The sequence below is a fragment of the Aethalodelphis obliquidens genome, unplaced genomic scaffold (genome assembly GCF_003676395.1).
Source record: "Aethalodelphis obliquidens isolate GAN/ISIS:26980383/991018 unplaced genomic scaffold, ASM367639v1 scaffold72, whole genome shotgun sequence".
NCBI lineage: Eukaryota > Metazoa > Chordata > Mammalia > Artiodactyla > Delphinidae > Aethalodelphis > Aethalodelphis obliquidens.
The window spans coordinates 9,507,314-9,523,092 of NW_020838016.1; the positions used below are offsets into that span (position 1 = coordinate 9,507,314).

The 15,779-nt window shown below is 39.9% G+C and overlaps 1 protein-coding gene across 2 annotated transcripts in view; it reads right to left on the reverse strand.

Annotated features, from left to right (window-relative positions):
- Nucleotides 1–10,544: 10,544 nt before the first annotated feature.
- The window catches only part of XRN1 (5'-3' exoribonuclease 1), a 101,936-nt gene continuing 96,701 nt past the window's right edge, over nucleotides 10,545–15,779 (reverse strand). For both annotated transcript variants that reach the window (XM_027091648.1, XM_027091649.1), the window contains exon 42: nucleotides 10,545–15,661. In XM_027091648.1, the coding sequence (XP_026947449.1) occupies nucleotides 15,362–15,661 (300 nt within the window). In that variant the 3' untranslated portion in view covers nucleotides 10,545–15,361. The remainder of the gene's footprint in view (nucleotides 15,662–15,779) is intronic.

A 15,779-nucleotide genomic window follows, 5' to 3' on the forward strand; every position in this document is an offset into this window, starting at 1 on the left:
CATAAAGGAAAGATTATTGGAGCAGAAGTGCGGCCACCCTAGACCTGGCTCCGCTGCTACATAGGTGTGTGACCTTGGGCAAGTCACTTAACTCTGCTGAGCCTCACTTTATTAACCTCTACAACAGAGGAGGCAGGCTGAGAGGTTCTCCAGGCAAGTTCCAGCCCTAAGACTCAACTGCTAAACGTAAAAAGTACTAATTTCCAAATGACATTTATCAAAATTGTAATGTTTCTCCTGTTGGCTTTTTTTTTTTAATGTTTATTTATTTATTCAGCTGTGCCCGGTCTTAGTTGTGGCATGCGGGATCTTTTACTTGCAGCATGCGGGATCTTTAGTTGCAGCATGTGAACTCTTAGTTGTGGCATGTGGGATCTAGATCCCTGATCAGGGATTGAACCTGGGCCCCTTGCATTGGGAACGCAGAGTCTTAGCCACTGGACCACCAGGGAAGTCCTTCCTGTTGGCTTTGACTGATTTTATTTTATTAGTTTTTATCTTTATCAAGGTTAAATATGTACTATGTAGATATGTAGATAGAGCCCACGCTCAACAAAGCTTATTATGAAACAATATCCCACCAATCCCCACATTTGTCCCTCCTCAGAAGCATTTAAAATCTTTTCTTTTGAATCTGCAGAAGAGTTGACAGAATAGTCTTCAGTATTCTTACCTGAATAGTCCTCATCAAAAGGGCTATTGTTGACATCTGATCACATTCCCTCCATCTTTTTCTATGCTTCCTTTATGCCGGACCATCTGAAAGTGGGAGGCAGGTACATGACACTTCACACCTAAATACAACAGTGTGTGTCTTCCAAGATTATGAACATCTCCTACATAACTGAGGCATCATTGCTGTACCTGAGAAAACTGACCCTAATTCAGTAATATCACTCATATTCAAAGAAGTCCATTGAGCCATAAAGTGCCTTATAAATGTTACTTTTTCCTAACCTAGATCCAATCAAGGTTCACACATTGTATCTGACCATTAGTTTTCTTGAATCTCTCCCAGCCCTCCCTGCCCCCAACCTCCCTTGGAGAGAACAGGTCAGTTATCTGGCCCTGATTTATGCTGTAAATCCCACGTGTCTCCCTCTGCTAGAGTCAGGACAAGCATTTTTGGCAAGAATACCACACTGGAGATGTTGAGTCCTCAACAACTGGCATCACATCAAGAAGTATAGAATGTCAGCCCTTCCCTACTACTCTTGCAACCGTTGCCAAGCTTGACTATTTGCTTAAAATAGTGACTGCCAAATCTCCACACTATGAAGGTACATTCTCCCCTTCTGTACTTAATAAGTAATCCATGGAGTGATATTTTTGAGACTGTGAGAATCCAGTTTGTGAGAATCCTAATTTAGGATTTTTTGTTTTTCTATTCACGGCATGCGGGATCCTAGTTCCCCAACCAGGGATTGAACCTGCGGCCCCTGCATTGGAAATGTGGAGTCTTAACCACTGCACCGCTAGGGAAGTCCCTAATTTAGGATTTTTAAATTTCTAATCATTCTTTTTTTTTTTTTTTCCGTACACGGGCCTCTCACTGTTATGGCCCCTCCCGTTGCGGAGCACAGGCTCCGGACGCACAGGCTCAGTGGCCATGGCTCACGGGCCCAGCCGCTCCGCGGCATGTGGGATCTTCCCGGACCGGGGCACGAACCCGCGTCCCCTGCATCGGCAGGCGAACTCTCAACCACTGCGCCACCAGGGAAGCCCCTAATCATTCTTGAGGTGGAGGTTTCACTAGTCAAATGTAGAATTTTCCACCTATGGACCATGAGAATAATAATAATAAGGTGTTAGGGCTGAGAAAGATGTGAGAGGTCTTCTCGGTTAATTCTTTTATTGTTTTATTTCATTTTATTGTAGGCAGTTACATTAAGTCTTCTTTTCGTATTTCCATTAGTGACATATTTTATCAGTTTGGGACATGATCTACTGACGTTCACCATGGAAGAGTACACACACATTTCCATCCGCCACCACCTATGTGCACCCTTTCCATCTTCCTAATACAGTTATAACATGCTTTTGTTTAGATGACTATTTGGCTTCCATTATTATAATCATATGTTTTAACATGGTTATTATAACCATAATCCACAGTTGACCCAGTGTATCAGTACTATGCTGCGTCTCTTCTGTTTGTCTTTCCAGATTCACTCTTCATCCTTCTCCATTCTGCTGTGTCTTGGGAGGCTGATCTGCACGGACTCCATCAAAGGGTTCCCTTGCCCCATGGTTACTCAGTTGGGTTTGACCAATAGAAAGCACCAGCAGGACACTGGAGGGAGAAACAATGAGGTCATAGTATATGTTCCCCAGCTCCTGCCCAACTAGGTGGCCATGGGTTAGCTGCTTAGTTCTACAAAAGGTCACAGCTCTTGTCAGGCAACAGCCTCCGTCTCTTTGGACTCAAGTAATGGCATGTTCTTTTTGCCCTTTTTGTCCTGGAGTGGTAACAATTCTTATGTTGTTATTAGTCTTTTTAGTTTTCTTAAGTCTACCTACACCCTTACAAGTTTTTAGTGTCTTTATTAAGGTCTCCTGAATTATGCTATTTTCTGCTAGACCTAAATTATGAATATTTTCCTTTCCTGCAAAACTTTTCCATTTTCTCTGGAGTTAATATTTAATCTGATATTTCTGGTTTTCTATAAATTTATTATTAATTCAATCCAAGTACCTTTTATAATTTTCTAAATCTCCCCTTAGGATGTTCAGAAACATCAGGAATTTTCTCAGTTTCATTTTCTTAAAGCCATCTCTTCTGGGGCTTTCTAACTTTTTCCAGTTTGTACTAGTCAACCTCTAGACCTGATGGACAGCTTCCATACTGAAATCTCCGTTTGCTATCACTGAAGAAATTACCTTGTGTTAATTAGATTAGAACTTCTCTTTCCATCTGGTTTAAATCTTCAATCTTGGGTCACATTCTCACGTTGTTAGTGCATATCTTCTAATAGTTTCTTGAGAAAGGCCACTTAAAAGTTACATTATTTGGGGCTTCCCTGGCGGCGCAGTGGTTGGGAGTCCACCTGCCGATGCAGGAGACGCGGGTTTGCACCCCGGTCCGGGAAGATCCCACATGCCGCGGAGCGGCTGGGCCCGTGAGCCATGGCCGCTGAGCCTGCGCGTCCAGAGCCTGTGCTCCGCAACGGGAGGGGCCACAACAGTGAGAGGACTGCGTACAGGGAAAAAAAAAAAAAAAAAGTTACATTATTTGAGGGAATTCCATGGTGGTTCAGTGGTTAGGACTATGTGCTTTCACTGCTGAGGGTATGGGTTCAATCCTTGGTTGGGGAACTAAGATCCCACAAGCTGCACAGTGTGGCCAAAAACAAAAAAAAAAGTGTTACATTATTTGAGACTTTTACGTTAGAAAATGTCTTTATTATATCCTAATATTTTATCAATACTTCGGTTGAGTATAGAATTGTATGTTAGAAATTATTTCCTTTCAGTATTTTGAAGACTTTGCTTCATTATTCTCTAGCTTCTGGCACTACCTTTGAGATGTCTTAAATCATTATTACTCCTAACACTTTGTATGTGATTTTTTTTTCTTGAAAGCTTTCAAGAGCTTCTTTGCCTCAGTATCCTAAAGTGCCATGATGATGGACCCTAGCATATGTTCATTCATTGCTGGGTAGTTGAGGAAAATTTCAATCTGAGGTGGTTGCCAGGGGTTGAAATTGCAGAATTTCTAGTTAATGAGCATAAAGGGTTTTTTTTAATGATTTTTTTCAATTTTTTAAAAAAAATTACTTATTTATTTATTTTTTTGCTGTGTTGAGTCTTCATTGCTGCGCACGGGCTTTCTCTAGTTGTGGTGAGCGGGGGCTACTCTTCGTTGCGGTGCGCGGGCTTCTCATTGCGGTGGCTTCTCTTGTTGCAGAGCACGGGCTCTAGGCACGCGGGCTCAGTAGTTGTGGCTCGTGGGCTGTAGAACACAGGCTCAGTAGCTGTGGCGCACGGGCTTAGCTGCTCCGCAGCATGTGGGATCTTCCCGGACCAAACCTGTGTCCCCTGCATTGATAGGCGGATTCTTACACTGCGCCACCAGGGAAGTCCCGAGCATAAAGTTTTAAGTTCTACATGAATTCAGTTTACAGGAATAAATTCTAGAGATTTGCTGTACAATATTGCATCTACAGTCAACAGTATTGTGCTCTATATTTAAAATCTTGTAAAGAGGGTAGATCTCATGTTGTGTTCTTACCACAATAAAAGAAAAAAAAATGCCTTTCTTACAACACTGTGGTGAGAGTTAAATGGCAGAATGCTATAAAGCACTTGGTCTGTAAACAGTACTTACTATTGTTGTTCTTATGGACTGGAGTCTAGAAGCAGGAAAAAAAGAGGACCATGTCAATAGGCTAAGCTTGAGAAGAAGAGAACCTACATTAAGGTAAGGTAACCATGAGGATGGAGAGAAGAGGGCAGATATAGGAGATGACATTGTACCACGACAAGCGAAGTGCGTGTGGCGGGTGAAGAAAAGGAGGAATCAAAGATGACTCATGCAGCTGTGACCTCTATTATTAGCAATAAATGTAGAAATATCACATGATGGCATTTCAGGCCAAAATGATGACTTCCTTCACTTAGTGGTGATAAGGAAGTGTCATTGGGAAATTATCATCTGACAACCCCAGAGACACTGGTTAAGACTCCACTGGTGTTTGGTTAAGCTATTGAGATGGGGAAAGTTGTTTGTGTGTGTTGAACTCAGGAAGCATTTATCTAGCAATGGTGAACTACAGCTTAAAGAAGAAAAGCAAAGATCACAAAAGCTGCATTAATAATTTATCTCATAGCGACTTCCCTGGTGGTCCAGTGGGTAAGATGCCGCTCTCCCAATGCAGGGGGCTGGGGTTCGATCCCTGGTTGGGGAACGAGATCCTGCATGCATGCCGCAACTAAGACAGAGGGCAGCCTAAATAAATAAATAATGTTTTCTACTTAAAAAGGAAAAAAAAATTGTCTCATAGCTTATTCGGCAACGTGTGCAGACCTGGCGGTTTTAGCTCCCAGATTCCTTGCTATGGACACCCTCATTTGTCTGATACTGCTCATTTGAGCTTTGCATTGTATTCTCAGTCAAGTCCCCTTATGAGGACTCTCTGATATCACCCTGTAATGTTTTTTTTCTTTCGGGGGGAGAAATAAATGAAATCAGTGAGCTGTGACTATTATCTATTGTGCTTCATCAAGCGTCTGTGTGCTCATTCCCCAGAAGAGAAATATACATTATTTTGCAGCAAAGGAAGAGAGCAAAATTCCCTGTCAAAAGTCCCTCTTTGGCTGGAAATCATGTCAGCTTACTTTTAAATGTTCTGATTAAAAAGAGAAAAAGAAAACTGACCTTGAGGGTCCTGAATGAGGTAGCAGCCTTGTGTAATAAATACACAGTCACCTCTATGTGAAGGGAATAAAGTCTGTATGCTGGCTGAGTCCTGGCTTCTCTTCTCCTTCCTCTGGAGTCCTTCCCTGGAAGCCTGGGTTTCCTGACAGTGCCCAGCCCATAGCAGGCCTTCAACTAATACATGTGGAACAATATCAAAGCATCTCCTTCAAGCAGTATAGGAAGTTTTCCCTTCTGCACTGCCAGCTCCACTAATCTATCCCTGGTCCCTGCTGGCACTCCCTCCACTAATTTCTTGCCCTCTGCCAGAAAGCTCACCTCTTTCTGGTGCCATATCACCCCTTGCATTCCTTGAGGAACACTTCTGCCTCAGCTATGTGTGGGGATACCACAATGGCCTGTTAGTACATGTCACAGGCCCAATAACCCGAGTCACAGGGGTGGGAATATACTCCTGGAATAAACCTAACTCAAGAATCCCTACAGACAAAACTGCAACCAGAATGCTGTATGCCCGTTAAGTTTTGCTGCAAATAGGCAAAGCCAGCTTTAAGATAATGCTCTGTTTTAAAAAACGTTGATTCATTCATTCACTCTTGGCCACATTCCTTAAAAAAATATCTGCTATGGAGGGACACAAAACCTGGCAAGTTTGTGCTTAGAGATCTGTACTGTCTTTACAACCTGACCCACTGTACTGCACAGTAAGGATCTTGACCACAAATTTCCTCATGTCAAATGAAATAAAGATAGACTTACTGTCATAAATGGTCGTTCCTGACATCCTGGTGCTGCAAACAGGTGTCTCTCTCAGGGCTGTTTCTCCAGAGGTTTGAGTTGGATAGGGGAAGACCTGGATCCATTTGGGGAAGCTATCGACCATGATGGTTTCCTTGAAGTCAGTCTGGATTCTTGATGGAGCTCTTGGGGCTGCCCTCCCGAAAAGGAGGGACCCAGGATAGTTTGCTTTGGCAGGCTGATATGTAATCCATTCTCTTACAGTCTTTTCAACCTTAAGTACAGTTCTAGGCCATTTTGAGTGATTCCTTCAGTCAAATCTTCTTGGATGTCCTGCAGGATAGGTAGTTTTTCCATAAAAGACATCCTTTCCAGGATACAGAACTCTGCTGACATCTAACAAACTGGGTTCCACAGGTAGCTTGACCACTGCTCCCCGCGCATCCAGTTAGGTGTCATATGGGTCATTTGACAACCTGAGCAGAGCTGATAGCTCAATGAGGTGCTTCAGGGAGCTCTGCTAATGTGGTTGGATGGATATGTAATAAAGCAAGTATAGTAATATGTTAACGGTAGAATCTAGGTATTGGGTATATGCATGCTCATTGTATAATATTTGCTCTCTATTAGAAAATTTTCATAATGAAATGTTGGAAAAAAGAAAAAAATTCCCTCAAAGTGTCTGGTGCTGTCAGTGGTGATCAGCTGAGATCTTCATCACTACCTCTTGCTCTGCCAGGTGTTCAGAGAAGCAGGTGGGCCTAGGAAGGGGAACAGCATGAGTGGCAGAGCAGGCCAAGTCTCAGAGATACTTGCTGAGGGAAACAGGCAAGTTTCAGAATGATGCCTAAAGCATGACGCCATTTATGTAAAATAGAAAAGCAATTATAAGTAGTTGTATGTGCAGATAGGGTGGCATCAAAAAAGGCTAGAAGGACACACACCACATGCTCACAACAATTACTTCTAGAAGGTGGTCCAAAGATTTTACTCCTACCTGCCATACTTTCAAAATTTGTAGGCAATGCAGCCATATGTTACCTAAACAATTAGAAATTAATTTCAAAAGAGAAAGTAAACTAGAACATGGGTTTGGGGATGCAACATGATCTCTTCTGAATTCCAATTCAGCTGCATATTGTATCTTTGGGCAAGTTAGCCATTTTTGTGTCTTACTTTCCTTATTTGTGAAATGAGTTAATACTATTTTATATTACTGTTGTTTTGAAGATTGAAAGTGTTATATAAAGTGGATGGTACCTAGCAGATAGCCCGTAAGTGGTAACTATTATTATCACTGAGCCTGGAGCACAAACCTTCAGTGCTATATTCATAGAGACATAATTAATGATGTGACTTGTGCCTGTGAACAATACAAATTGCCCTGCAACCGACATAGTGGAGAAATTCCCAGCCTTGGCCATAACGCGAGGGATATCTCCATCAGTTTGTGCTCAGTTGTCTTTTGTAGAACATAATGTACTAACATAATGAGCAAAGAGTACCTACTGTCATTCAGGATTTTGTGATTGAGGCTAGCTCTGACTCCATGTGATACATTCTTGGTAAGAAATGGGAGTTTGTGGGACTCCCCTGGTGGTCCAGTGGGTAAGACTCTGCGCTCCCAATGCAAGGGGCCCGGGTTCGATCCCTGGTCAGGGAATTAGATCCCACATGCATGCCGCAACCAAGAGTCTGCATGCTGCAACTAAGTCCACACACTGCAACTAAAAGATCCCGCGTGCCGCAACTAAGACCCAGTGCAGCCAAAATAAATAAATAAATATTAAAAAAAGAAATAGATTTTGCTTCTGCTATCCACGAATATAGTTGCAGAAGTCATGTTTGTTTGACATTCTAGGAAGTGTCATCAGGCTGAGAGAGACTTCTTGGAAAGAGCTCATATTTCTTAGATACTAAAGTCAGCAGGTCATACACGGGAGGATGTGGGAGAACGTAATTGTCCTCAGGAAGGCTTGGATCTATTGTGTTGCTTCCAGACCAGCTACACCATGAATTACAATATGCCAGAGAGAATCTCTGGTAAAATATTAATGGGTCAGCCTGAGAGGGTGATGCTGGAACTCTGATTCCACATTTCTTGTTTCTCTTTGACATTCAACATACTGAATATAGGAGCTCCTAAGAGTTGGTGCAGCTACATCATTCTTACTTGGATGACTGAAACAGCTTTCTGTTTGTGTATGATTTCCACTCTCTCTACTCAATTCTCTGCAATGCCACCAGTTTTCATTTTGAGAGCAAATAACCCCTACTTAATTAAAATCATGTAATAGCTCCTATGAGAATAGCTTTTAGAGGCATCTTCACATCCTGATCTTTCTTGCTCTGAAGAACATCGCTCCACATGAATGGGCCTTGGCAGCCATGTTTGTGTTAGTTGATGTTAATTGCTTACATGGAGGTGGACACCTGATACAAACTTAGCCCATCTGGAATGGAGATGGAGAGATGCTAGTCCGAGGCTGGTTGCTAGAACTAAAGCAATGTACAAAGGGAATATGGAAGGCTTGAGTGTTAAACAGAAAGGCAGAGGTAAGACTGGAGAAGTTAGGTATCTATGTTTCTGACAGCTTTCTTGCTCTTGGCCCAAGCCCCTTTGAAGCTCAGCCGTGTTTCTGCTTTTGGATTCTAGGTGGTTTCTGTACATCCTGGACCACGAGAGAAGTCCCTGCAGGCCTCCTTTTATGTATGAACTATGAGGACTGACTGCCAGTCCAGAATATGGTTGTTTCTTAAGAGCCTACCTTTGATAGGTCCAAATTTCCTCATCAACCCACAGTCCAGCAGGGGTGGCCCCTCAAGGTGACCTGTCCCCCACCCCCAAATATAGATGTCGGAGCAAAGACCTGATCTACAGAGAGTCACAGACACTATAGAGCCCACGGCCCGATGGAGAGGAGACAGAGAGTGAATTGGAAGGTGACACCTCGACTAAGGTTCAGTTCCTGAGAAGCCTGCTTGGATTCTCTGAGATAGCCCCATATTCTTACAGCAAATTTCCTTTTCTTAAGCTAGCTTGAGTGGGTTTTGGTTTGTTTAGTTTTGATTTTCAAGTAAAAAAACTGACACCAAGGTTGGGGGAGCCCAGTGATGCTACAGAGTTGGGGTAGACAGGGGTGGTTACCGTGGGGGGCTGGCGGTCTGGGGGATGAAGTGGAAAAGCAGCTGGTGATGTCTCCACTGGTGATCCCAGGCCTCGTGCCTTCTGCTGGATGAAGGTGGCCCAACACCGTATCAGAATGTGACCACTCCTTGGGGTCTTGAGTAAAAGTACAACAGTAGAGACAGACTCAGGTTGAAGGGGCAGAGCTGGAAGCAGATTTAGTAGGTAGAGATTGTCTTCCCTCTTTAACCCTTTCTTTCCAACTCCTTCCCACCCCTACCATAGAGAGATTTTGGTAATACGCATAATAATGCATTGGAGTTATATTGTGAGACATGGCCAATTAGCAAGATGTTAGTATTGTAGGTTCCCCAGTCTTATGAGTAAGAATTAAAGCCTCTTCCAACATGGCTCTGTAAGAACCTTCCCCTTGGTAGAAAAGATAGAGGGGATCAATGGCAGGGAAAAGGAAGAACAGAAAGAGAAAAGTCTCCCAGATGCCTAAGAGAGGCATGGGGACTCTGCATGAATTGAATACTGGAGAGGGACTCAGTGGGAAAAGCATAGAGGTAGTTGGCACCATACAGGACTCTGTGTGTTTGGGTACATGTGACAAATCCTTATTTACTAACATCTGTAATATACCTGCTATGTACCCAGTGCTTTAAACATATTAACCATACAAGGGGTGTTGTTTTCTTCCTTTAGGAGATGAAGAAACTGAGGCGTAGGTATTACATAACTTGCCAGTCCTAAAATGAGAATGATTTATTTACAATTAGAAGTAGAGGTAGGATCTGAACAGTGGCCAACAGAATCTATAGTCCGACTTTCTCCACCAATCGTGCTGTTTAGTTTATGCTAACTGACATAGTTTCAAAATACCAATATAAAAGGATATGGAGTTTGGGACTTCCCTTGTGGTCCAGTGGGTAAGAATCCGCCTTCCAACGCAAGGGATGCAGGTTTGATCCCCGGATGGGGAACTGAGATCCCACATGCTGCAGTGCAACTAAGCCCGTGCGCCACAACTACCGAGACTGCATGCTCTGGAGCCTGCGTGCCACAACTAGAGAGAAGCCTGCACGCTGCAACTAGAGAAGCCTGTGCACTGCAAGAAAAGATCCCACATGCCTCAACGAAGATCCCACGTGCTGCAACTAAGACCCGACACAGCCAAATAAGTAAATAAATACTTTTTATAAAAACTTGCTAAAAAAAGGATATGAGGTTTAAGTGAATACTGTAATGTTTCTGCTTTTAATATCACTGCAAACATACAAGAACAAACAACTTATGAAATCATTCTCAAAGGTTTAATTAAAATCCATATATCATTTAACATGTATAGATGTTTAAACTCTTTCAGTGATTCATATATTTTAAAATCCTTTTGCACATTTTGAGGCTAACTTCATGCTAGAAATCTACAAATGTACAGCTTAACACAAAAATACATTCGGAGTCCATTCCAATGCAAGTTTAAAACACTTTAATTGAAGACAATGTAAAGATATTTATAAACCAAAAACTACAAAATGAGCACATAAAAGTCTTCCCTTTTGAACTTTTAATAAAATACTGCTCTGTATAAGATCTAATGAAAAATTCCGGTTACTTATAAAATACTTATGTGAGGAAAGAAAGGAATTAAGATATATATATGTATGAGTTATACTTACTTACATTGTTTAAAAGAACAAAACGTTGGAACACTCTGATGATATAGTACACTATCTATTACTCATATATCAAAATAGATGAAAACACTCAAAGAAGCAACTGGGTGCAGGCAAAAGAAAATGTATGACACTTCAGGCAAAAAAAAGCCCCCAAGCTCCAAAACAAACAAAAAAGTCCTTTAACTGTAAGGGAAAGAAAGGAATAAGAGAACTTAAAGCAAACTGAGGACCAAATTCTCATTCTTTATGAGAAAACAGTATGAGGATTTGGCTCGAATTACTAAAACATCTACAGAAATTTAATTATTTGGCCTGGGCAATTTAATAGTATACCAATTGCTGAAATAATAGCAATAGGTGTACTGTTGAAAAAAAATTAATTTTTACAGGTTTAACTACGTAAAACTTTATCTGTTGGAAACCAGAGTCTCCATCATGAATTGCACTTGAGATGGCTGAATGCGATTGAGCAAGGCATTACTGCTGGTTCACTCTCTCTCTCTCTCTCTCTCTCTCTCACACACACACACACACACACACACACACACACACACACACACAAAAAGCAGCTATGGATTGGTGATATTCTTAACTATGAAAACTATTTTATACCTGTTTTTTTCTCTCCTTCTAAACAAAGGATAAGTGGTGCTGGAGTTAAGTCAGTGAAACTTCCACCTGCCCCCATTCTGTCTGTCTCGCCGCTGTCTCATACTGCTCCCTGGCAGAAGATGGAGTGGTCTGATGGAAATCTGAACCAGCTCTGTCTGAAACACATTCATTTCTGGAATTTTAAGCATTATCCTAACTAGGAAAGGAAGCTCCTGCAAAAAAACACTGTTTCACTGACAAAACTTATGAAATAAGAACACTGCCAGTTTGAGTTCTATATCACTGTCTCTAAAAAAAATAAGGGAATTTCTGTGATTCATTTCTTTTTAAAGGTTGAGAATGTCTGTCATGGTCATTTCTCTCCAATAAATTAATTCTCCTCCACAGTAAAAACACAATTTGGAAGCCAGACGGTACTAAGAAATATAGCAAACTCAAAAAGCTGGGAGATTGTACACAGTTGCTTTAAAAAAGAGGCTCTGGACAATGAGATGAAGCATATTACAATGAACTTCAAAGGACAGCTGGACAGTCCTAGCTATCTTAAAGGTAAAAATTAGACAACCACTATGAAAATGTATGATTTATTAATACAAATAAAACAGATGATTTAAAAGTGAGTGAATACTAATATGTATAAAATAGATAACTAATAAGAACCTGCTGTATAGCACAGGGAACTCTACTTCACTTTGCTCTACAGTAGAAACCAACACAACGTTGTAAAACAACTATACTCCAATTAAAAAAAAAAATCATAAAAAAAATGAGTGAATAAAAAAGACCCTGCAACTTATCTATTTCCTTGAGCTAGAAAGATATAGTCTAAAAATGCAGTGTTGGATGGGTCTTATTTAACTGTTTCCTTCTTCCAACTGCCTCCCTCTCTGACCCCTCCCCCCAAAACCTAGATTAGTTTGAAAAATATCAGTCTAAAACCAAAGCAAGTACCTGATTATAGAAAAGGAAATAAAAAACAAAAAACCTGCATCAGGAGTTTTTCATCTCTCCCACCAACAGGAAAAAAAGATCTCCTTATCTTTTTAGTTCTAAAAGAACTACTTATCCCTCTGAACAGCAAGGAAAGTCTTAAACTGAAACCAAGATACAGAGGTGAAATTAATTTTTCAGGCAACTGAGTCTCAGACGTTTAAGACGTGAGTCTACATGATGTTTCAGTCAATTAATACAGTCTATCTGTAAAATTATAAAGCTCAGGTAATGTAGGAAATGGTGAAAAGGAACAATGAGACTGAAGGACCAATCTTCAAAATTCACTTAATTTGCTCAAAAAAAAAAAAGAAAAAAAACTTTATTGAACAAAGATATTTAGAAATAATGTTTCAGCGAGGAGAAGAAGGTTTAAATAGATTTAACTGCTCTTAGTACGTGGAAACATGAAGTATTTTGGGGAATCTGATCCTCTGTGCCCTGTACAGCCCATGGTTTCCACAGAAAGGCCACAACAGATTCAACAGTTGAATGGGCGTATTTCTAAACTTCGGGGTATTCTGAGTCTGCACCATCCAAAAAAGGAAAAACTGTAAGTTTCCCAGTCTATTAGTGGATCTAGTCTCCTCAAGATTGTCATGAGAGATTAAAAACAGTCTCTGCCTCTTACATCCTCCCCAGAGAGGGCACATCTACTGCTCTCAGGTCCACATTTAGAATAGGTGTACAAGGTGAAGAGAACATAGATGAATGCCTGACACTATCTAGTCATTATGGAGCTCTCTCCCATTTTAATCTCTCTTTAGTCTTGACTTTTAGAATAATACATTTTTTAAAATGAGAAGAAAGAATGAAAAGAAAACACTTTTACTGCCTATCCACCTAGAATTGTCAGCTTGCTTTGCTTGAATACTGAGGAAACATCCGTATATGGGTTCAGCGGCACTGTGCTTACCGAAATTTCTCTTGGAGTTTTCAGAAGACGGCACGTGCTCCTTCTTCTGGGCTTTAAAAAAGATGTGGGCTGTACATTGTTTATAGAGTGGTCACAGAGCAATGATGAGTGAGGCAATTCTTGAATGCTGGAGTTTGTAAAGTTACATAAGGTGAAAAATATTATACACTTTAAAGTAGTAAGAGGTTGACATAATCTTACCGTCACAATTTAACTTTTTTGTATTGTATGCCCCAAACAGATGTTCCCTTAAAAAAAAAAAAAAAGGTCGTGAGGCAATAAGGACAAACACTGAGAATTACTTGAGCCTCATTACTCAAGATCCCATTACAGAGAAACAAATATTCCCCAAAAAAGAAATTCTGGGAACCAATGAACATCTGAATCTAGGAAAATTAATAGAAAATAAAATCACAGAAACTCACATGACTGTGATAAATGACAGATAATGAACATTTATCTCTTACACTAAAGGCACGACTGATATACAAATATCCTATTAACATTTAGAGAAACTCTAACATTTAGCAGTTAGAGAAAGAAATCCATTTAATTCAGTACTAGCATTTTTAAAAACAAACAAAGACTCATAGCAGAGTTTTCAATGAGCCAAATGAAACTAAATATAATCATAATCAGTTCCATACAAAGATTGTTGTTCGTACTTTTAAAAAAGTATGATAACTTACTTCCTTAAAAATACAAGCATATCACAAAAATGAAAGCACAAACATATATATAAAAACTCAGGCCCTGGTACCACTGAGACATTTTCATAAACTCTAAAATAATTTCAACAGCTACAGCTTGAACAATACACACCCACACGTGACATGCAAAGACAAAACGCCAGAGTCCCTGGGCAGTTCAGCATAAAGCTAAAAATATGGAACGAGAATGAGACGGGCACTTGTCATATAAATAATGTACAGTATACACTGATGGTGCCTGTGCACACCTTGTTATTTTTAAAAAATTTAGAATTTCATCAGTTCCAGGAAGCACTACACGTGGACCAACAACGGAGCTCTCATGTATGTTTAAGTAAGCAGGTAAAAAGCTATACAAATTGATAACACAATTTATTTTAATTAACATGATTAATATTTTGTACTTTATTCTATTAGAAGATTAATTTGTAATCATTATACCCTGCAGATTTTGAAACTTAATTTTATTAGAAATTACTAATGCTGGTTCTTGAATAATCTAAAAAATTGTAATTATTTACTCAAATCTAGATTGCTATTTATAATTCTAAGCAGTTAAATGAAATATTCTGATCAGTATTCTGAAGTTGCTTTGGTACAAAATTGAGAATAAAGCAAAACTGGCAGCACCACCACAAGTGTGATCACTTCACAACAGGTCCAAAGGACCCTCAGATATAATAAAACCTAAGTTAAAATACCTATAAATAAGAGCCATTCTCCTGACACTTCTGTTACATCATTAAAAAGAGAAATAAAATCCACATTCAGTAAATTATACTTGAGGCCCAATTTTCATGCTCCATTTAATTATCCCTCAATGATAGTGTAAAAAATGTTTATAATTATTGCAATATGATGTCTAATTCATAGTTTAGGATGCTTCTAATGATGAGGCCAATGATTAGAGTGGTACATCTGAATGCTTAGTCCGTTGATATTATTTTAAAACAAGGTTGAATTTAGTCTTTTTTTACAGCTTTATTGAGGTATAATTGATGTAAAACAAATTGCACATACTTAAGATGCACAATTTGATGTATAGTCTTTTAAATAGCATGAAAAGTGCCTGACAACTAAAAATTTAAAAAATTTTAATTGAAATATATTGTTTTAAAATAGTACACTGTAATTTTTTATGAGACATAGATATGGATTTATAAAAAGGTGGGAGGAAAGGAATGAAATTAACTTAATTCCAAGTACAATTTATTCAGAAGGTTTAGAAACTCCAAAATTGACAGCCAGTTTTCTTGATTTTCTTCTTGAGGAGCTTGGTGTTGATTTATGGTGAGACATACTATGGCCTGGGGAGGCAGCTTCAACTTGAAAAGGAGACGCAAGTTGAGTAATCTGAGGGGACTTGAAGGAAGCTGATAAACTCTCCTGTGGAATCACTTTGGTGACATCAGAAGATGCTGACTGGCTAGTCTGAAGTAGGGTGGCTTGACAACTCTGGGCATCCTTGTTCTCAAAATTCTTTTTGTTTGCAACCCTTTTTTTAGTTACCTTTGAGGAATAAAAGCATCATTAATTAACAATGTAGACCAAAAAAGCTAGTGTCAGAAAATACCATAAACCATGCTGCTAATACTTGTCAATCACTGCTGACTTGTGACTTCCACTT